Source organism: Geotrypetes seraphini, chromosome 1, assembly GCF_902459505.1.
Source record: "Geotrypetes seraphini chromosome 1, aGeoSer1.1, whole genome shotgun sequence".
Lineage (NCBI taxonomy): Eukaryota > Metazoa > Chordata > Amphibia > Gymnophiona > Dermophiidae > Geotrypetes > Geotrypetes seraphini.
In genome coordinates this window covers 469,999,884-470,024,505 of record NC_047084.1, presented here as the reverse complement: position 1 = coordinate 470,024,505, position 24,622 = coordinate 469,999,884, and the positions used below count along the sequence as shown (strand labels likewise).

General features: G+C 44.2%; 1 protein-coding gene across 1 annotated transcript in view; it reads right to left on the bottom strand.

Annotated features, from left to right (window-relative positions):
- The window catches only part of LOC117350303 (rho-associated protein kinase 2-like), an 84,850-nt gene that overhangs the window by 27,958 nt on the left and 32,270 nt on the right, over positions 1–24,622 (bottom strand). Inside the window, exon 8 of the mRNA XM_033924545.1 lies at positions 9,873–10,076. Coding sequence (XP_033780436.1) covers positions 9,873–10,076 — 204 coding nt within the window. The remainder of the gene's footprint in view (positions 1–9,872; positions 10,077–24,622) is intronic.

The following is a 24,622-nucleotide window of genomic DNA, read 5'->3' as shown; positions in this document are numbered from 1 at the left end:
AGAGTCGGGGTGGCCAGAGGAGAGTCGGGGAGAGCGAAAGGAGAGTCGGGGTGGCCAGAGGAGAGTCGGGCAGCATGCGCGTTATATGCCTGAGCGCGGTATAGAAAAGTTTTTGTACATATCATCGTGATTTCTGCGCGCTATACCCCTGTGCGCGTTTTACAATGGTGCGCGTTATATCCGCGAAAATACGGTACATGCCATTGAACATTATGAGTGGCTGATAAAAGACTTCAGAATTCTTTGTTAGTGGATATCTGACTAGGAAAAGATTTATCCTTTTGGGTTGACCTGATAAGAAGGTTGATTTTAATTGTCTTTTTTGTTAAATGCTGGCACCAGTGGGGGCAGGAGAGCATGGAAATCACTCCAGCATGGACCCTCACTAGACCCTGTGACACGAATGTGAAACGGATGGTATGAAATGATTATTAATATTGAATGACACTGCCTAGGATCCATGATAGCTGTTACAGGGAAACACAAGTACTATGAGAAGAGCAAGGCCAGGAATTTTCAGCACCTACTGATAATTATGAGAGCAGGTCATTGTCAGCTCAGACAGGCTAGGAGTTTCTAACACATACTGATTGGTAAACATCCTCCACAAGGAAGGGGATGGGAAATCAGCTCATGAGGCAGGCTAGGAGTTTCTAGCTCAATCCACAAGCATTCAGTTAGCTCAATACATAAAGGGGGGATGTGTAGTCAGATTGGTAAACATCCTCCACAAGGAAGGGGATGGGAAATTAGCTCACGAGGCAGGCTAGGAGTTTCTAACACATACTGATTGATAAACATCACCCCGGCATTCAGTTAGCTCAATCCACAAGGATAGGGGGATAAATACTGTTTCCCCTAGAAAGAAAAGCAAGGGACATTTTTTCCACTGCTGACGAGCTGTGTGATGACATTCTGAATAAGCCTCCTGATCGTGGTCCCCCGACAGAGTGATGACGTAATAACCGTGATGATGTAATAACCGGTAACGTATTGATTCAAACTCTGTACTTAATCAATGATTATGGCTAGAAATATTGTATATATGTAATAAAACTTAATTTGTATACTATTTTGATTTCCTGGCATTCTGTCCAGTGCAGAAAGTGACTGAAGGTCTAAAGTGAAGCCTTTTTAAATAGTAATACATTAATTGGCGTAGTCGGCAGGATTTCTCTAAAGAAAACCTGAGCGCTCTTGTGATACAGGAATGTTCAGGAAGAGAGAGAAATCCTCAAAAGAACCTACAGAGGTGCCCAGCTGGATCGAGGCACCGTATAATTTAATAGCACAAGAACTAGCCAATAATCATGGATTAGCAGAGTCATGGGAAAAGGTTCTGGGAAGTGCAGAACCAATTGATCTTGTACAAGTTTAGAAATATGCCCCGATAAATCGGGTGATGTAGTTTAGAAAAATGCCCCGATAAATCGGGTGATGTAGTTGCTCTGGGTTCTGGGAAGGGCAGAACCACTTGATCTTGTACAAGCTTTAGAAAAAATGCCCCGATAAATCGGGTGATGTAGTTTAGAAAAAAAAATTTGCCCCGATAAATCGGGTGATGTAGTTTAGAAAAAAAAAAATACCCCGATAAATCGGGTGATGTAGTTTAGAGAAATAAAAATGCCCCGATAAATCGGGTGATGTAGTTGCTCTGGGTTCTGGGAAGGGCAGAACCACTTCATCTTGTACAAGTTTAGAAAAATGCCCCGATAAATCGGGTGATGTAGTTTAGAAAAATGCCCCGATAAATCGGGTGATGTAGTTGCTTTGGCTCGAAGGAGCTGGGTATTAGCAGTTCATATTGCTGCCACAAAATATAAGAAAAGGCGCAGTCGAGTAAATAGGATGTTGGAGTAAAAGTTCCTTTGTTTGAAAGAGCGAACTGCAAAGGGAGGGATTTTCACCCCCACCTTTTTCCTCCTTCGATGCTATCATGTGAGCTTGACGGCGGGCTTTTTGAGTTTCTCCTTTGTTCACTATCAGGCAGAGGGGAGGGGGAAGGGGGAGGAAAAAAGAAGAGAGACAGCATGGGGTCTGTCTGCAATTCTACGAATGTTGCAAAAACAGGTATCGATATTTAAAATATGCTTAAATATTAACAAATTATGGATTTAAATGTAGGAACTTGTAATGAAATTAATAATGTAAGCAAGGAACCAAAGGGTTTATGGATAAAACTTTACCAGCCTTATGTTATTTAGAGTTCCGATCAGCCAATATAAGATACTTGAAGTTAATTGAAAGTTGTTTTGCTGTTCAGGAAACAAAGAAAGCTTGCGTATGTTGATTTAAGTTTGAAAGAATTTGTGCAGGGTAGATCTATGCTGTTAAGAACAATGGAGGTAATTTAATTAAAACAGACAGTCAGATAATGAAAAAGAAGGAGAGAAGCAGCCCTGCCGGACTCCTATCACTTTCCTGTGGACTCAATTTTGGAGATGCAGGATAAGGGAAAGAAGTCAGACTCTAAATTCAGCTTGAGGTACAAACTAAGAAAGGGCAGTTGGATTTATTAATTGACCATATGAAAAAGAAGGGATGGGAAATAAATCCAACAAAAATACAAGGACCGGCAACGTCGGTAAAATTTTTAGGAATTCAGTGGAATAGAGGATATGGGGAAATCATTGAGAAAGCAAAACGAAAAATATTAGATTTTCCCACTCCAAACAAAGTACAAGGTAACTCGTAAAAAATATGAGTTTATGTGGGGAGAAGAACAGCAGGTTGCTTTTGGAAATGCTAAACTAGCCATACAGACAGCTGTAGAACTGTGGGGTAAAGAATTGTGGCAAGACATAGAAAAAATTGTACAGGAGACAATAGTGTCAGTATTTCATGTAGATGCACATATGCCTGTTGATTCAATGGAACGATTATTTAATTCCCAAGCAGATGCCGCAGCTACCATTTCTGTAACAACTACTAATGAAATTCCTAAGGTGGAAGAATGGTTGGAAGGTACAGCCATTTGGACACATCAGAAAAGTGGACATCTTGGAGAAAAAGCTACTTACAGGTGGGCTCAGGAATGAGAGATTCCTTTGACGATAGATGTGATCAAACATGTAATCGGAAAATGTCCGGTGTGTCAACATATCAAGAAAGGGAAGTACCACATAAGGTAATGGGGCACATGGGCAGGGGGCGATTCGCCAGCCCAGATTTGGCAAATGGATTTCATAGGACCGTTACCCGAAAGTCGTAAATGTAAATATATGTGTACTGCTGTAGATTATTATTAGCATTCCCTTGTGCCTCTGCGTCACAATGGAGCACTCTAAGGACTTTAGACATGATTATTCAGTATTATGGTATGCCCTTAAGGAATTATCACTTTAGGGGGAGTAATTGATGCTGATTATCAAGGGGAGGTTAAAGTCATATTGATAAATTTAGGAGAAAATGATGTAATAATTGCGAAGGGGGAACGAGTAGCTCAATTGTTATTGATACCAATCTATATCGTGCCAATTAGGGAAATAACCCCTTCTTCTCAGTTGACTGTAAGAGGGGAAGGGGAGTTTGGAGCTACAAATACCGTAAACGTAGGAGCCCAAAATCTGGATTAGCAATCCTAAAGGACCTCCGGAACCCGCGGAGGTGATTGCAATCGGGAAAGATAAGGCCCTCCTTGTAATGAAACCGGGAGTGGAAAAATGGGAATATGTCCCTCAGGAGAAATGTTATTTGAGAGAGTAATAATGTTTTCTGAAACTTGCAGATATGCGTGTGCCTTGGAATCCTTGGAATATGGTATGGGGTAAGAGGCGCTGCCCCGGGCGACGTATCACAATTAAAGAAGGGGTCGTTACGTCATGGAGATGGAAGCATTCTTCAATGAATCGGAAGCAAGATAACTTCACTTGCAGCGCTAACTCCAGATGTATCATTGCAAATGTGACAACAAGAGACCATACATGGATTACAGAAATTAAAAGCAATGAACACACTAGAAATGAGCAGATATGGAGGACCGTGTTTAATAAACAATTTCAAGCACCAGAAGTACAATGTAATGATACTCACTGCATAGGAATGTTTATTTAACATTTTGTGACTCCACATTGCAAGGGCGTATTTGTATGAACCATGTTTATTACAAAATACTGTAAATGTGTGTGTATGGACCTTATTACCGGTAACTTATCAATATAATGATAGTACCGTTTGTAGGATGCTTACACAATATGTCAACACTTCTTTGGCAGAATCAAACTTATGTTTGAACACCTGATATAGGATTTAGAACAAATGTATTCTGGGAGAACAACTTTTCCGTTCCAAATTGGGATTTAAAGTTGGGAAAGTTAAAAGCTATAATACTAGGATCTCGTATGATAAATCAGTCCATAAGGAATTTGAACAAAAGCATCACCAGATTAGTAATTATACTAACCATAATAGTACTTGTTCTGTCCTTGTGGAATTGTTATGTGGTTTATGGACTATGCTGTAAATCAACACGGCCCACGATGGTATCCTGTGGCAGTATCACTCAATAAGGACCAAATGTGACACGAATGTGAAACGGATGATATGAAATGATTATTAATATTGAATGACACTGCCTAGGATCCATGATAGCTGTTACAGGGAAACACAAGTACTATGAGAAGAGCAAGGCCAGGAATTTTCAGCACCTACTGATAATTATGAGAGCAGGTCATTGTCAGCTCAGACAGGCTAGGAGTTTTTAACACATACTGATTGGTAAACATCCTCCACAAGGAAGGGGATGGGAAATCAGCTCATGAGGCAGGCTAGGAGTTTCTAGCTCAATCCACAAGCATTCAGTTAGCTCAATACATAAAGGGGGGATGTGTAGTCAGATTGGTAAACATCCTCCACAAGGAAGGGGATGGGAAATTAGCTCACGAGGCAGGCTAGGAGTTTCTAACACATACTGATTGATAAACATCACCCCGGCATTCAGTTAGCTCAATCCACAAGGATAGGGGGATAAATACTGTTTCCCCTAGAAAGAAAAGCAAGGGACATTTTTTCCACTGCTGACGAGCTGTGTGATGACATTCTGAATAAGCCTCCTGATCGTGGTCCCCCGACAGAGTGATGACGTAATAACCGTGATGATGTAATAACCGGTAACGTATTGATTCAAACTCTGTACTTAATCAATGATTATGGCTAGAAATATTGTATATATGTAATAAAACTTAATTTGTATACTATTTTGATTTCCTGGCATTCTGTCCAGTGCGGAAAGTGACTGAAGGTCTAAAGTGAAGCCTTTTTAAATAGTAATACAGACCCCAAGGATATTCTAAGGTAGGCCCAGAGGGGCCCTTCCATTGTTTAAGAATGGGCCTTTTAATTTGTGGCATGAGGGGGGGGGGGAGAATGATACTTCCAGTGAGGGTACTTTCAATTCCAGTGAGGCTACTGCCACTTAAGTATACTTCCAGCTGGAAGGAAGGTTGCTCTTTGGGAGGACTTGACTTTGGGAGCCTGTAAGGAGGCGGCCTATAGGGGGCAGTTGGATAAGCAGTGAGTGACAGAGGCTTCACAATTTAGTCATGGCTAGCCCTTTTAAGACACAGCCTGAGAGCATCAGGCTTGACAGCCCAGTTCTCCTAGGCCAATAGAATAATGATGTTTGCAAGGTGGCTCACACGCAAACAGGTTATTCATTTCCCATGGAAGCCAGCAACATGTGGTACCACAGGTTGGTGACTCTCATCCCATCCCTCTCCATCCTCTCCCCTCTCTCCTCTCTTTAAGCACCTTGAGCATTTATAGGTTTGAGCAACGCACAAATAGAACATTAGATTAGATTAAACTAAGGTATGATAAAAGCCCATCTTTTACCCCACCTTGATAATTTTCACTCTTAGTGTACATCCCTATGTCATGAAGTCCATGGTCAAGGCATGGGCAGCCACTGAGATAGAGACCACTAAGACTTGACTACTGGCATACTTGTCACAGACTATGCATGAAATAGGAATTGTACAAGGCAAATTTATTTTTACTTTAACTTAAACAACAACAACAAAAAAAAAATGAGTAGAAAATACATGGGAAAGTTTGAGGAATATGAGAGGAAGTAAGAATGCCGAGGCGTCAGGAATCAGAATCAGTCATGAACTAACATTGAGCTTTGGGTCAAGGAGTTTGGATAAACCAAGAGCCAGTATAATCTCAAGACAGGATACAATGAAGCAGCAGGGAACAAGCCCAGAGGCAGGCAGAAATATGCAAACCAAGCTGGACTGGCTCCTATTGGGCCAATCGTAACAAAGCCATGATTTATATTCAGGCTAAGTTACTAGCGTGTATAGGAAAGTTGAAACAATGGGGTTTAATATTTAAACTAAAGTTAAATGCAACCAAAATGAGGATACTATGGTTTTCCAATCAATTGGAATTCATACCCAACGTTATGCCACTCAGTCAAAATGATAATCTAAAGGTAGAAAGGTTCTCTAAGGCAGTGGTTCCCAACCCTGTCCTGGAGGACCACCAGGCCAATCGGGTTATCAGGATAGCCCTAATGAATATGCATGAGAGAGATTTGCATATAATGGAAGTGACAGGCATGCAAATCTGTTTCATGCATATTCATTAGGGTTATCCTGAAAACCTGATTGGCCTGGTGGTCCTCCAGGACAGGGTTGGGAACCACTGCTCTAAGGTATAGGGAGGTATCTTAGACTCCTCATTGTCTCTTGGGCAGGGGTCTCCAAAGTCCCTCGAATCCAGTCTGATTTTCAGGATTTCCCCAATGAATATGCATTGAAAGCAGTGCATGCACATAGATCTCATGCATATTCATTGGGGAAATCCTGAAAACCCGACTGGATTCAAGGAGGGACTTTGGAGACCCCTGCTCTTGGGGCTTAGGTTGATTATCTGTTTAAAAAATGTTTTATTTAAACTGAAACAGAGTTTGATTTTGTCCCAGTTAGATTATTGTGGTATTTTGTATTCAGGTATTACTGTCAAAATAAAGAATAGAATACAACTATTGCAGAATATAGCTACTCAAATGATATATAGACAGGGTAAGTTCACTTAAGTGTCACCTTTGTTCAGAGTGCTTCATTGGATATCATTCCAAGCACGAATAGCATTTTTAAGATATTTTAGTTTTAAGATATTTTTATGGATTGACGTCATCACAGTTTTTCAACTAAAATCTTTTCTAATTAGAACAAATTCCAGTCAAACGTCTCATGGACTAGATATAATTGCACCTTCGTTTAAATGAATTAGACTAAAAAAAAAAAATCTCATAAACTCTTTCTCTTATCAGTCTGGATAAATTTGGAATTCGTTTCTTTAGTTGTTGAAAAGTCAATCTTCATATATGCTCTTTCAGAAAGGTCTGAAGACATATGTATTTATTTGAAAAGTTTATGAGTTAAAAATTGGATGATTATATGTTTGTGATTAATTTTATCCTATGAATATAATTTTTATTGTGAGCCACTGAGAACCTATTTGTAGGGAGAAAATGGTTTATAAATACCAATTTTGATTAGATTAAGAACCTACTATACAGTATAGTACATAAGATATAAGACCAGCAATGGGCTGGTTGGAACCAGATCCCTGGGAGGCTGAAAAGCTTCCCTCTCGGAGCCTGGAATCCTTCTCCAGTTGGGGCTCTGGCTCAGATCAACCCATCCTTTTCTATGTTACAAGTTACCTCAGTACACAAAATTCAGTGCTAAACTCGAAGCAATAAACTGTACTCTATCTAACACAGATTGTCATATCAGCCCCTCAAGGACCTGAATTCATGAACTTATACTTCCTCTAACACAAATTGTTACAATGTTTATTAAGTATACAAGGGGCCACTGAATAGGTGTCAGCCCAGCCAGCAAAGTTGGGACAGTCTAAAACAGTGGTTCCCAAACCTGTCCTGGGGGACCCCCAGCCAGTCAGGTTTTCAAGATATCCCTAATGAATACGCATGAGAGAGATTTGCATATAATGGAAGTGACAGGTATGCAAATCTCTCTCATGCATATTCATTAGGGATATCTTGAAAACCTGACTGGCTGGGGGTCCCCCAGGACAGGTTTGGGAACCACTGGTCTAGAACGAGGGCTAGACACTTAGTCCAGCAAATGTCCATTTTTTTTGTACCGTATTTTCCGGTGGAACAGAAAAAGTTGAAAATCACTGCACGAAGGCCCGGCTTTTCTATAGGGCACCAATATCAGCAGCCGCCAATCATGTGTCAATCACCGATGGTGCCCTATAGAGACTCACGCCTCCATTAAAGATAGGTGCTGGAAATCGAGGCCAGGGTTTTCCAGGCCTACATTTCTGGCGCCTATCTATGCCGTGAATCTTGCCTGCATAGGTGCTTTAGGACACCTAACGCCACTTCTGGCATTAGCCACATCCAAAGTGGCGTTCATAGGCACAATTCTGGCACATATTATTTAGGTGCTGGTAGATGCTTTAACAGTTCTGTTTTTTTTGCCATTTTAAACGGCGTTTGTTTCTTAACTTAGGTGCCGTTTCTAGAATTTCCCTCTAAATGTATAGCCCTCAATGGAGACTGCCCCATTATCCCGTTTACTACCTCGCCCTCCGAAGTCACCCCCACAGCAACTGAAGCGCTAAACATGATGGAACAATGGACCACAGATTTCAAACTAAAGCTCAATGCAGAGAAAACTAAATTCTTTATAGCCTCGCCACATGTACATAACACGACAAAATCACTACACATTAACAATCTTAACTACCCTATTCAACCAACGATGAAGATTCTAGGAGTAACACTAGACCAAGAACTAACCATGAAAGACCATATAGACTCCCTAATCAAAAGAGGGTTTTTCACTCTCTGGAAACTTAGGTCCATTAAGGCGTACTTCCACACTTCAGCCTTCAGAATCCTAGTACAATCCCTAATACTAAGCCACCTAGATTATTGCAACATCACCCATCTGACAATCCCCCAGAAGCAAATACAAAGACTACAACTGATACAAAACGCAGCAGTCAGGATGATTCTCGGGTTGAAGAAGTCCGACCATATAACCCCTTCCTACAGACTCCTACACTGGCTGCCGATGAAGGCACGCACGAAGTTCAAGCTAGGATGTCTCTGCTTCAAGGTATTAAACGGTCTAGCCCCTAAATATATTACAGACCTCTTCTCATTCCCAACCAACAGACATAAAAGAAAAACACACCTGAAATTTGTCTCCCCTCCAGCTAGAGGGTGTAAATATAAGAGATACCATCAACAACTGCTATCGTACCAGGCAGCCACATGGGGTAAAGACTTAGAAAAACTAATTGCACACACAAACAACTATGGCGAATTCAGGAAACACCTAAAAACCTACCTGTTCTTGAAATACCTAGGTAGCGAACCAGAACATCAGCCCCCCTCATAATACCACCACATACCCGACCCTGTAAAGTATAAACCCCAACCCTAATCACTAACCATGAACACACCATTCAATTCATGGAATATTTCTAAATTTTGTGTTAGCAGCATGGCACTTCCTGGTCTTGTAGCACACAAACTGTTGTTAATATTATTAATGTTGGAATTACCAGATGTACAATGCTATACCCGTTAATTCGCTGTATGTACAGTTTCTCTTTATTGTATTTACAGTTTCTCTCTATTGTAAACCACTTCTCTTTATTGTAAACCGCCTAGAAGTCGCAAGATTGTTGGCGGTATATAAGAATAAAGTTATTATTATTATTATTATTATTGTTGGTTGGGCTGAGAACTTTTTAGCAGCCCCTCGTAAGGTTAGTTTTTTTTATCATGTTTATTAACATGTAACTACATTTTCACAAGACGACTTGAGAATAAACAGCAAAAATATGAGTCATGAAAAGCAATAATAAAGGCTTACCTTTCTCAAAGCAGTTTGTAGTAATGTATTAACTGTGATTTGAGGATTAGGCCCTCTATTGCAGGTACTTTCATACTGCAGAAGTTCAGACATATCTTTTTCTTTTTGGTGCATAGACTTTATCACTTTTTCCAAAGTGATATGGGCTTTTACCAGATTGGTATTTTGCATTAAAGCTTCCTGATTCTCCATTTCACCAGTTAGCTAAAATGTTTCAAAATAATTAATACATGTGAATAACTGTAAAATGTGCACTTTAGCTTAAATGCTGCCATTTTCACCTGTAAGAGTTATGAAAATATTATATTTGCTTACATCTTTTGTATTATGTATTTTATAACACTAGGTGGTGCTTCAGAAACCAAGTGTCTCATATTTAGCAATGCCAAATCCAATTAAAGGTAACCTGATAACTTGACTGGTTAACACTATTGAGTTCTCCATAGATAAGCAGTATGTCAGCCCCACTTTTGGTGACGTCATCTACGTTCCCAATTCGGAATTGCTCTCCCAGAGCTCAGGTGAGGCTTTTGGGAGCTTCATCTGAGCATGTGCAGGTAGCCCTATATATATCTGTGCTGGCCCTCACTAATCCAGTTTAGTTCATCCGCCCTCCCAAACGGACGGATCATGCTTTCCTTTCAAAAAGAAAAGAAAAGAAAACGATGGCAGAAAGAACAGAGAATCCTGCAACAAAACCGGGTTTCAAGAAATGTCCGGACTGCAAAAGGAAAATGAACTCCACGGACCCCCACGAGGTGTGTGTCCATTGCCTTGGGGAAGCTCACCTCATGACTGCCTGCCCTCAATGCCTAAAAATGTCTCCGAGGGCTCGAAGAAACCGGCTCCAATCCCTACAGAGAAGACCAACGGAGGAAGGAAAAAACCCAGTCAAAAAATGCACAAAAAAACCCTCCGGCACACCCAACTTCAACAAGAGCTTCCCCAGGACTCCAAGCCGCAGACCTGACTTACCTGCAGCCTGAAGATGCCCAACAACAGCAAGGCAGACTGCTCCTGAAGCTGTCCGGCCTGCTAAAAGCCTCCCCGACAGCTGCCCCGAGGATCGGGCCGCTGTCGTGCCTGCTGAAAGTCTCCTCGTTGGCTGCCCCGAGGATCGGGCCATCCGCGGGACCACAAACCGCAATGGCAGCAGCCGAGGGTCTCCTATCCCCTCCACCTGCTTCTTCCAGTGCGCCGACATTGGAATGCGCCGACACAGCATGGCGCCATGCTGCTTGCAGCCTGAAGCCAACAGCTGCCCTGACTCCAGCTCCTGATGACGTCAGCCCGCCGGGATCCGCCCCCTTAAAGGCACAGCTACACCAAAATGTACCACAGCCAAAAGACAGTGCTTTTTTAAGCAGGACCACTGACTCTGCCCATCTTAACAGCCAAGACACAAGAAACAACAAGCACCAAAGCTGCAAAAGTGGAAAAAGAAGGAAGCGATACAGGACAACTTCCTCCTCCTCCTCCTCCTCTGCCTCTTCAGTCTCACCGAGACGGCACAGACACCACCACGGAGCCAGGAGCAGGGGCAGGTCTCGCCAATGGGAGGACCACCCACACATCGCCAGTGCCCCCGACCAACCAGCCGCCACCATGGACCACCAACAACTACTCAATCTATTCAGCAGATTCATCTCACAACAGCTGACAGGAAGTCCAGCACCAAATGCAGAACAAGTGCGACAACCATCACCGGCAGGGAGGCATGGAGCAGAGACAGCGGCATCACACTCACCGACCACAGGCGGCTACTCCTCCGACCACAGTGAGTGCTACCAGCAAAGCTACGCTTCAACAAAAAGCAGCCCACATACATCAGCAACCAGGGAGACCCCAGACACAGAGCATGCGACTGGGACATCACAGTTTGACACTCCCGCAGAAGACCTCACCTATCCCAATTTCCTCCAGAAGGTGGCCACCCAACTAGCACTTGCTCCAACACCGGAGTCAGAGGTGACAAACGAAGCACCGGGACTGCTAAAATATCTGAAAGTACAAAAAGCCACAGTGGCACTACCAGCTCACAAGCTGCTACTAGATCGTCGGGACGAGATCTGGAAGACCCCAATGTCAGGCACCGCTGTGTCCAAGAAACTAGACCAAAAATACCAGATCAGTGAGGCACCAGGCTTTGACAAACCACAGCTCCCTCACCAATCTATCATAGTAGAATCTGCACTCAAAAAAGCTAAGAGCAATCGCCCTCATGCCAACGACCCCCTGGGCAAGGAACACAGGACCCTGGATTCCACCACTAAAAAGGTCTACCTTGGCTCCATGCTAAATGCAAAAATTGATACTCACTTATTCCACCTTATCCTGTACAACGATGCCCTCCGGAGGAGAGTAGAGGAAACCCTGGACACGCTACACCTGGAGGGAAAAGCCTGCATAGCTCACATACTGCAGGATATGGAAGAATGTGGAAAACATATGATAAAAGCAACCTTTGACACATTCAAAATCTCGACCCGCACAGCTGGAGTAGCCATAGCAGCCAGATGCCTGGTATGGCTACGAGCCTCGGGGCTCCGAGAGGATACCCATAAGCGTATCGCAGACGCACCATGCTCAGGGGAGAACTTATTCGGAGACAGTGATGGAAGCGGTGGACCAAATGAAGGAACATTGCACTACTCTCCAAACCCTCTCTTCAGACGTCCTTGTAAAAGCCGCGGCACCAAGACGGCACAACATCAACCAGTACCGCCAACACAACACCAATGTAAGGCGGTATGACAGCCAGACCAGATGGCCATCACACAGACAGAAAGCACAACAGCCCAACGCCCCTTACCAGCAAAGGCAGCACCGGAGAGAATGAAAAAAGCACAAGCCAGCCACTTCCACCGGCACGAAGGCAGGGCCCAGTTTTTGACTCATCAACAACGCACCCCCACCCCAATAGGGGGCCACCTCTCTGTTTTCCATAAGGCCTGGGAAAGGATAACAACAGACAAATGGGTGCTGCAAATCATAAAAAACGGATATCGCATCAGATTCCGCACCCACCCACCATCCAACCCACCAAAAAGAAGCTGCAGGGAACCGCAGCCTGAACTCATCTCCAGAGAGATATAAGCTCTCCTCCAAGCAAGAGCAATAGAGCCAGTACCCAGGTCACAGCACAACCAGGGATTCTACTCCCATTATTTTCTCATCCCCAAGAAGACGGGGGGGGGGGAGGGGGTTCAGACCCATCCTAGACCTACGAGGCCTGAACAAGCAAGTAGTCAAGGAAAAATTCCGTATGCACTCCCTAGAGACAATCCTACTATTAATTCAAAAAGACGACTGGCTGGCCTCTCTAGACCTTCAAGATGCGTATTCACACATCTTTATGCATTCCTTCCAAAGAAAGTTCCTACGATTCAGGACCCTAACTCAGCACTTCCAATACTGGGTCCTACCCTTCGGACTCTCCTCTGCACCGAGAGTCTTTACAAAATGTGTCGCCATAGCAGCGGCCCACCTCCGCAAGAGCGCCATATGCGCGTTTCCTTACCTGGACGACTGGCTGCTGGTGGGCCCATCAGCCTGGCAAACGGCAGCAGCAGTCAATACAATGATGTCACTCCTGCAATCCCTGGTGTTCCTCATAAACACCCAAAAAATCAGTGCTACAACCAATACAATCAATAGAATTCATAGGGGCAAGGATCTGCACACCCCTGAATGCAGCTTTTCTGCCCCACTCAAGGGGACAAGCAATACAAAAACTGGTTCAGCAAATAGAGAGACACACAGTCACAGCAAGAACAATGGCCTTCTGAGCCATCAAGCAGCCTACATACACATTGTCCCACTCGCCAAATTCCACATGCGACCCCTCCAGTGGTTCCTCAGAAAGAATTGGAACCAACACACACAGCCCTTGTCTCACAGAGTCACAAGGGACCAAAAAATCTGCAACAATCTCAAGTGGTGGACACAACAACATAATTTATACAGGGGCAAGGCTTTCCAGTAGCCACAACACCAACTGACACTCACCACAGATGCCTCAAAACAGGGGTGGGGAGCCCACCTCCTCTATCTGAGAACCAAGGGCCCCTGGTCACCATCAGAGGCCAAACAACACATCAACCTGCTGGAACTCAGGGCAATTGGGAAAGCCATACAAACCTTTGCCCCCTGGATCTCCAACAAGACCTTACTGATCCAGACAGACAATCAGGTGGCAATGTTCTATATCAACAAGCAGGGAGGCACGGGCTCACTCACCCTCTGCAAGGAAGCCCAGAAAATCTGGACATTCGCCATATCAACCAATACTCTCATCCACGCCACCTACCTCCCTGGCCTGAATAATGCCCTGGTGGACAGCCTCAGCAGAAAGCTGGACCCCCACGAATGGTCCCTCCATCCGGAGGTAGCCCAGGATCTCTTCCAAAAATGGGGCCTCCCAACAAGAGACCTCTTCGCCGCAGAGGACAACAAGAAGTGCCCTCAATTCTGTTCCAAAAGACCGGCACAATACAGCCAAACCAGGGACGCTTTCTCCATACATTGGGGGAAATGCCTGCTCTACGCCTTTCCCCCCATACCACTCATCAACAGAGCGCTACAGAAGATCAGGCAGGAGGCAGCCACAGTGATCTTCATTGCGCCCTACTGGCTGAGACAAGTATGGTTCCCCTTCCTACATCAACTGTCGGCATGGTCGCCAATCAGCCTGCCGCTGCGACCAGACCTCATTACCCAAGACCAGGGCAAACTCTACATCCCAGACTGAAAACACTAGCACCGACAGCATGGATGTTGAAAGGCTAATCTTGGACCCCTTCCACATGTCAACCGGGGTGACTGAGGTACTGCTAGCAGCCAGGTGCCCGGCAACTAGAAAATCATACAGACTCAAGTGGAAAAGATTCCACACATGGTGTGCCTCGAAAGGAGAAGACCCACTCACCTGCCAGGTCCCAGCAGTACTCCAGTACCTACTCAACTTATCCCTGACAGACCTCAGAACGCTATATCAGCGCTATATCAGAGTTCCACAACCACATCGAGGACAGGACCCTAGCCACACACCCACTAGTGTCTAAGTTCATGAAAGGACTTATCAACCTGCACTCTCCAGTACACCGCCTTCCGCCAGCCATGGGACCTGGGCATCATCCTCCGCAGGTTAACAGCGCACCCATTCGAGCCATTAGAGAATGCGCCAATCAAATTCCTCACCTGGAAAGTAATCTTTCTAATTGCCATTACATCAGCAAGGTGCATCAGCGAGCTACAGGTCCTGGTGACATACCCACCATGCACACAGATCCTTCATGATCACGCAGTGCTGAGAACTCACCCAAAGTTCCTACCAAAGGTAGTCTCGCTTTTCCACGTAAACTAATCGATAGTGCTCCCCTCCTTCTATCTGGGACCACATACCAACAGCATGGAACAACTCCTACACACTTTGGACTGCACCCATGCACTTTGGTTATACATTCAACGAATGCAACCCTGGCAAAAGGCAGCACAACTATTCGTCTCCTTTGACCCCCAACAAGCCAGGAGCACCAGTAGGGAAACGCACTATATCCAACTGGATCTCAAATTGCATTGCCGCCTGCTACAAGCAGGAAGGATTGTCCCTTGAGGAAAAGACCACAGCACACCAACTAAGAGCCAGAGCTGCAACATTAGCAACATTAGCAACCTCAGCAACACGCCACTTCAGGATATTTGCAGAGCAGCCACATGGTCTACCCCACACACCTTCACCAGACACGATTGCCTGGATCGCCCACTGCAGACCTCCAATGACTTTGGCCTCAACATATTACGAATGGTGACCAAAACAGACGCAGCAAAGGACACCAATACCTGAACTAGCTGAACAGGACTATTAGCCTGAATCAGATAGAAGAGACTGTTAGACAGCTTATATTCTGCCATGTTGACACAATTTGCACAGTTTGCACGTTAGCACATTATGCGCAGTTTGCCTTTTGCACAAAAAAAAAAGTGTTACTCAAACACCACGTTGGTGATGTTTATTAGTTATAATCGTTATCTTTTATTGAGATACATACTCTACCATGTCGGTAGATTAAAAAAAAAAAAAAAAAAGGGAGTGTTGGTCCAGTTCTAAGGACCAAAATAAAGTTCCTATTGTTTGCAATGCATAACCTCGGACTGGTCTCAGTAATTGGGGTTTTGTCTCTGTCCCGCACCTGATATCTATGCAGCCTCACCCCTCCACAGCGAGGTAGCAGGGATGCAGAAGGGACCATCCCCTATGGGGAACCCATCCTTTTACACCCTCTGGATCCCGCAGCTGGAGAGTCACCAAAAGTGGGGCTGACTTATACTGCTTGTCCATGGAGAAAGCGAAGTTACTTACCTGTAACAGGAGTTCTCCATGGACAGCAGGATAAGTCAGCCACACTGACCCTCCCTCCTCCCCCATGGGTGACACTGCAATAAGACTCAAGCTAGGGAAATCACTGGATTAGTGAAGGCCAGCACAGGTATATATATATAGGGCTACTTGCACATGCTCAGATGAGGCTCCCAAAAGCCTCACCTGAGCTCTGGGAGAGCAATTCCGAATTCGGAACGTAGATGACATCACCAAAAGTGTGGCTGACTTATCCTGCTGTCCACAGAGAACTCCCATTACAGGTAAGTAACTTCGCTATATTCACAAATATAGTCAGGTTGGCATAGCTGAATATAACGGGTAAAATTCTTTAGTGTCAATATCCAAAGTGATTTAGGATGGCTTTTATCAAGCTGCAAAACCCCAAGGGAATAATATAGTTTAGGGGGTGAAGGTCTTTTTGTTCATGAAAAAAGAATAGGACTTGAGTGTATCTTAAGGTGACCAAACAGATAGAAAAGGTGATGGCAAAAGCTAGAATATTGTGTACAATTCTGGAGACTGCACCTTAAAAAAAGAAGTGGAACAGGATGGAGTTGGTCCAGAGGAAGGCTACTAAAATGGTCAGGGCTCTTCATCATAAAGTGTATGGGAACAGACTTAAAGTTCAAGCAGGAGAGGGGAGATTTGAAATGTGCTAGGTGCCATCGACTCATGTTCAAGTCCTAGTGACTTGATGAATTACAGATCAAAAAAGAAACTGGTTTTGTGCTAGTCCAGCAAGATCCTCCAGCGTCATCCCCGTGGTTGTTTTCAACATGTCTAGCCATCTGATTGCAGGCCACCCTCTTCACCTGATTCCTTTGATCTTCCCAAACATGATATTCTTCTCCAAAATAAGACAGTCATAACTTCATCATTTGGGCTTCGAGTGACATAGCCAATTTGATCTCTTCCAGAATCGATTTGTTAGTTCTTTGGCGGTCCATGGCTCAAATAAAATCCTTCTCCAGCACCAAAGTTCAAATGAGTCCATCTTCTTTCTGTCGTGTCCAGCTTTCGCATCCATAACTGATCACTGAGAAAATGAGTGTGTGGACAACTCTGATCTTCGTTTGGAGTGTTATTCCCTTACCTTTGAGTACTTTGTCGAGAGCCTTCATTGAGATATAATAGAGACATTTAAATACTTATATGGCATAAATGCACAGAAGATGAGTCTCTTTGAATTGAAAGAAAGCTCTGAAATGAGGAGGCATAGGATGAAGGTAAAAGGGGATTAACTCAGAAGTAATCTGAGGAAACACTTCTTCATGGAAAGGGTGTGACTTCATGAAACATTCTTCCAGTGAAGGTGGTGGAGATGAAAACTGTATCTGAGTTTAGGAAAGGTTGGGAAAAATACATAAGATCTCTAAGGGAGAGGAAGGGGTAGTAGATGACATGAATAATCGTAGGCAGACTGAACAGACCATATGGTCTTTATCTGCCTTCATTTTTCTGTTTCTATTTTTCTATAAGCTGTTCTGCTCATATGAAACGTTCTATACAGATTATAACCAAAAGGTGGCAGTGTATCATTAAATAATTAATTTTTAGTAGCTCTGAAATCATTGCTGGAAAGGCAACTGTACTCATATTCATCAGTTTGTACATTATTTTTTTTTCAGGTTTCTTTGGAGATTTTAGGTTATTCTTTCAGTTTGTCCTTTACAAAATCCAAGGGACTGGGATTTCACATCAGCATGGTAATAGAGCTCCAGAGTTGAATATACCTGGTAGAAGCTAATCACTCATCTCTTGCATTCAGAAGTAGAATATCCTTAATGGCATCTACATGTAACTCTTTTCCTTAACGTCTTCATATTCTAATGCACCATTTGGTACTTTCACAGTGCGAGGTATGTTCATTTTTTTTTTTTTTTCTAAGTGTGACCCAGGAGTTAGCCTCAAATCTAGTCATGCAAGCCTTTGTAGGAAAATCTGTGCCCTGAAATCGGCATGAGAGTATACAGTATATGGTAAGTTTGCATAGAGCACTTATTAAACCCAGCCTATAGGAGGAACATAACATAAGAACATAAGAATAGCCTTACTGGGTTAGAGCAATGGTCCATCTAGCCCTATATCCCGTTTCCAATCCTAGGGTTACCAGATGTCCAGGAAAACCCAGATATGACCTCTTTATAGAGGACTGTCCAGATGCCCGGAGGTATTTCCAAAACCTGGCAGTTTGTCTGGGTTTTGGAAGGCCCTGAGCTCGGGGCCACATCGGTAGGGCCTCTGTGCATGTGCAGGCGTTAACATGATGACATCACACACATGTGCTCATGCACGTGACATCATCAGACGAGGCCCCGTGCTTAAGTAAGGAGATACGAAGTTCGTCTGAGGGCAGGGATGGGGGTGGAATGGGATGGAGCTGGTGCTGGAGCGGAGCAAGGCCAGCTGTCCTCTTTTTTTTAAAGAGGAAATCTTGAATCCCAGCCAATCCAAATACCTGGCAAAACCCCAAATAGTAGCAACATTCCATCCTATCGATCCCAGGACATGCAGTGGAACTAGATTATACCCAGTGGTGTGAGGAAAAAAGATCCAAAGACAAAAGAGGCAGCAGCATGCTCTTGAAAACCTGACACCAACAACACTGTCTACTGCACCAACTAGTAGGAATACCCTGGGATTGTCATTCAAAGTCATTTAAACAGCCAGGAGAGACTCCTGGCCATTTAAACCGCTTATGTGGGACTATTCAGGAATATTCACATAGTGCCACAGGACATCCCGTCTAACTGCCTATGCTGAAACTAGATAGTTTGTGGGCAGTACTGGGGGTGGAGTTAGGGACAGAGCAGAAACTTAGCTGTTAGAAGAAATTTTCAGTCCGCTAACCAGATAAGTAACCACATAAAGGTAGAACAGCAAAACTGCTATTCTAACTTTATGAAGCCAAATTAACAGTGGCATACCAAGGGGGGGGGGGAAGTCCACCCCGGGTGCACGCTTCAAGGGGGTGCACAGCCGGCCGGATCCGGAAGCTCCCGCGCTGCTGACAACGGCACCTCAGCGCGGCTGCCGTATTTATTCCAGAGCAGAGTCGGCAGCCGTGCTGAAGTGCACGAAGGTCCCGCGATGACTACTTCTGCTGCCGCTGCTTCGGAAGAGGTAAGTGACATCGGAGGGGGGTGGACCGGCAGCCGCAGTCATCGCGGGACCTTGCCGCAACTCCCTACGTCTGTCGGCCCAGCCCCTCTCTGATGTCACTTATCTCTTCCGGAGCAGAGGCAGCAGAAATAGTCATCGCGGGACCTTGCTGATTTTGATGGAGAGAGAAAGAAGCATAGCAGGGTGGTGGAAGGAGAAAAAGGGGGTCAGGGTGGTATGGAAGCGTGGTGAAGGGTGAGAAAGGGAGTCAGGGTGGTATGGAAGTGTGGTGAAGGGTGAGAAAAGGGGTCAGGGTGGTATGGAAATGTGGTGAAGGGTGAGAAAGCGGGTCAGGGTGGTATGGAAGCATGGTGAAGGGTGAGAAAGGGGGTCAGGGTGGTATGGAAGCATGGTGAAGGATGAGAAAGGGGGTCAGGGTGGTATGGAAGCATGGTGAAGAGTGAGAAAGGGGGTCAGGGTGGTATGGAAGCATGGTGAAGGGTGAGAAAGGGGGCAGATGCTGATGGAAGTGGGGGGAGGGAAGGGAGAGGAGAGAGTGAAATGCCAGATCATGGGGTGTGGGAGAGAAGGAAGGGGGAGGCATAAAGTTTCTGGAAAGTGAATAGAAAGAGAGAAGATGCCATATAGAAGGGGCAGAGAGAGGGTAGACAGTGGATGATAGGAAGAGAGTGACAAGAAGATGAGGAAAGCAGAAACCAGAGAAGACAAGGTAGAAAAAAATTCTGGTTTGGGTTTTTTTGTTTTTTTTTGCTTTAGGGGAGATGCATCGCTGTTTCTGTGGTGTTGCATTGTATGCAGAGTCCAGCTTCTTGGTGCTTCAGTTTAATCTTTGTCTACATATTTTTATTCTATCTCCCCATTTACAAAACTGTAGAGCGTTTTTTAGCATTGGCATCTGAGCTATTACCACCATGGCTAAAAACCACACTACAGTTTTGTAAAAGGGGGAGGGGTTAGTTTGTGGTTACATACTAGGCGAAGGTGTTTTCTGTGTTTTGTGTGTTTGAAAAGACACGGTTTTCTGTTAGGATTGACGGTGTAGGATTGATCTGTACTAGTCTGGCTTATTTAGTTTTACAATGGGTGTATTGATGTTGTACTGCTCACTGCAGTATGTCTGATGCTGCCTTTTCCTAGGTACACTCTTATGTGACATGTGGATTGTTACTAAAAATCATATTTTTCATACAGATGGGGGGTGTCAAAAAATGATGGGCCCCGGGTGCCACATATGCTAGGTACGCCACTGCCTGGCACCAGTCTGAATATCAGCCATTTAATGCTAGGAGCTCAGCCTTGAACATCCTGGGTTAGTTCAGCCTTCAGCCAGAAGCAGCTTACCAGTTGTTTACTGCCACAACCCCGTCTTGCAAGGATACTTATATACTAAGGGCCCCTTTTACTAAGGTGCGCTAGCGTTTTTAGCACGCGCAAAAGATTAGCGCACGCAAACCACGCGCTAAACGAAAAATACTAACGCAAGCTCTATGGAGGCATTAGCGTTTAGCGTGCAGGGCATTGTAGCGCATGCTAAGCGCACGCTAAAACTGCTAGCGCGCCATAGTAAGAGGAGCCCTAAGATTCTAGAATACTATAAGTTTTGTGAAACGACTTAAACATTTAGGGCTCCTTTTACTAAGGTGTGTTAGGGCATTAACGCGCAGAATAGCACGTGCTGAATTGCCACACGCGCTAGACCTTAACGCCAGCATTGAGCTGGCGTTAGTTCTAGCCGCATAGCACACGGTGTAGCGCACGGTAATATCTTGCGTGCGCTAAAAAACGCTAGTGCACCTTAGTAAGAGGAGCCCTAAGATTCTAGAATACTATACGTTTTGCGAAACGACTTAAACATTTAGGGCTCCTTTTACTAAGGCGCGTTACGGCATTAACGCGCAGAATAGCGCACGCTGAATTGCCACGTGCTTTAGACCTTAATGCCAGCATTGAGCTGGCGTTAGTTCTAGCCGCATAGCATGCGGTAATATCCTGCATGCGCTAAAAACGCTAGCGCACCTTAGAGAAAGGAGCCCTTAGTTGCAGTCATTTTCACCAAAGAACAACAGCAGCTGGTGCTGCTGCTGCTGCTTTTTTTGCAGTGTTTCAGCACCTCCTTCTGCTCCTGCCTGTAGAAGCTGAGGCCCAGAGTCTGCTCTCTCCAGAGATGTGTGGTTATACATGGGATGCCATCGATACAGATAAGGGTACATAAGAACATAAGAAGTTGCCTCCACTGGGTCAGACCAGAGGTCCATCGTGCCCAGCGGTCCGCTCCCGCGGCGGCCCATCAGGTCCATGACCTGTGAAGTGGTTTCTGACTATTCTTATAACCTACCTCTACTTCTATCTGTACCCCTCAATCCCCTTTTCTTTTAGGAACCTATCTAGACCCTCCTTGAACCCCTGTAGCGTGCTCTGGCCTATCACAGCCTCTGGGAGCGCGTTCCATGTGTCCACCACCCTCTGAGTGAAAAAGAACTTCCTAGCATTTGTTCTAAACCTGTCCTTTTTCAATTTCTCCGAGCGCTCCCTTGTACTTGTGGCTCCCCACAGCCTGAAGAATTTGTCCCTGCCTACCTTCTCTATGCCCTTCATGATTTTGAAGGTTTCTATCATGTCTCCTCTAAGTCTCCGCTTTTCCAGGGAGAATAGCCCCAGCATTTCCAATCTGTCAGCGTATGAGAAGTTTTCCATACCTTTTATCAGCTTTGTCGCTCTTCTCTGGACTCCCTCAAGTACCGCCATGTCCTTTTTGAGGTACGGCGACCAGTACTGGACACAGTACTCCAGATGTGGGCGCACCATCGCCCGATACAGCGGCAAAATGACTTCCTTCGTCCTGGTCGTGATCCCCTTTTTGATGATACCTAACATTCTGTTCACTTTCTTTGAGGCTGTCGCACACTGTGCTGATGCTTTCAATGTTGTGTCCACTACAAACTAAACCTGTGTGACAAAGTGCCGAGTACAGAATGTGGTGGCCTGAACATCAGTGCGATCTGTGCCCGTAATGTAATCAGCAATACTTTGATGTCTGTGGTTTATTTGTTGTCCCCTGAGGAATGTGATGTCAGTTTGCCGAAACCCGGATCCTGGTTGGGACTTTCCTAGGATTCCACTTTTGGGACCTCATATGATCTTTGGAGATCAGGACGCTTGCTGATTTATTTATTGATGTTTTGAATAAATGTTTTTGTTTGTTTTTTTATTTTTGTTTTCAAATTATACATTCAAGATTAACTTGTACAGAAAGAAGGTTCAAGACATAGAAAACAAGATTATATTCATCAATCCTTGCAAAGCAATAAGAAATAATTAACTTAAATCTTCTCGAGTCCTCAAAGGGATCCAGAATGTAAATTAAAGCGAGAGAAAGAAAGAAAATACTTCTTATAATAAATGTAACTGTTGGTTGGTATTGACATCTCTCTTGCCTCTTCTTTGTGCCTAGTCATTTTCACAAGCCATTGACATAACGTAAGCTGTCTTGCCTAAATGTTGGTTTGCAAATGCTGACTTAACACTACATGGTGTCCGGAAAAATAGGAATTGCTTACGTAGTGTCAAAATAAAGTATTAATAACACTGCACAACAATTTTTTGGTTAAGTCTTGATTCCTGAAAAGTTTTTGGTGATTATGACAGGTACCAACTTGGTATGCTCAAATATGGTTTTGGTTTTACTGCATCATGTAAGAACTATGAGAAATAGACATTTTTATGTTTACTGACAATAAAATATATAGTCAAGTTTACGTTTCGCACAAGCGACTAAATGAAACAGAATTAAAAGTGTTTTGCTCCCGAGTTTCTTTTATATTCAGTGTCTGGTGCATCACGTTGTAGCATCCAACAATAGTCGGCAAGCATTGACGGATTCCAATTGCCCTGGTATCATTTCTCCATCGTAGCTATGTCTTGATGAAACCTTTCACCGTGCTCGTCACTCACAGCACCGAGATTTGCGGGGAAGAAGTCCAAGTGTGAATGGAGGAAATGAATCTTGAGTGACATATTGCACTTCATTCTCTTGTATGCTTTGAGAAGTTTGTCTACCAGCTGAATGTAGTTTGGGGCTCTGTAATTGCCCAGAAAATTGTCAACAACGTCTTTCAAGGCTTTCCAGCCAATTTTTTCCGGCCCAACTAACAGATCTTCAAATCGCTTGTCACTCATAACATGTCTGATCTGGGGGCCAACAAAAATACCCTCTTTGATCTTGGCATCAGTTATTCTTGGGAACATCTGTCTTAAATAACGAAAACCTTCCCCTTCCTTGTTCATTGCTTTCACAAAATTCTTCATGAGTCCCAGTTTAATGTGAAGAGGAGGCAAAAATATCTTTGTCGGGTCAACAAGCGATTCATGTGCTACATTTTTCTGTCCTGGAACTAACTTTTTACGGAGTGGCCAGTTCTTTCTAGAATAGTGCGACTCTCTGTCTCGGCTGTCCCATTCGCAGATGAAACAGCAGTACTTTGTATAGCCAAGCTGCAGTCCTAGTAACAGAGCAACGACTTTGAGGTCTCCACAGATATTCCAGTTATACCTGGTATACTGGACATACTTTAGTAACATTTCCATATTCTCATATGTTTCTTTCATATGTGCTGCATAGCCAACAGGTACTGAAGGATAAACGTTGCCATTGTGCAACAGAACAGCTTTCAGGCTTAACATTGACAAATCAATGAAAAGACGCCACTCTTCCGGGTTGTGATCACAACCAAAGACCGAGAACAATCCTTCAATGTCACAACAGAAACAGAGACTGTCGACTTGTGCAAAAAATTTGGTTATATCATGATGCCGGTCTCGAAACACAGAAATTTTCGTACCTGGTGATAGCAAACACCATTCCTGCAGTCTCGAACCTAGCAGCTCAGCTTTTGCTTTTGACAGACCCAAATCTCTGACCAAATCGTTCAATTCGGACTGTGTTATCAGATGTGGATCGCCTGATGAGGATGGTTCAAAATCCGGGTCAATGTCACTGTTAGAACCCTGCACTGCAGTTTCTTCATCTGGTTCGTCTAAGGTCCAATCCTCTGGTGGTTTCGGAACTGGAAGACTGTCATCATGTGGCATGGGTCTCATTGCTGAAGGCAGATTAGGATATTCAATTGACTTCTTGTTTTTGGCAGAGAAACTAGACACATTAGTCAAACAGAAATAACAGTCCGTCACATGGTCTTTCTGTTCTCGCCATATCATCGGAACAGCAAATGGCATCGTCTTTCGAGTA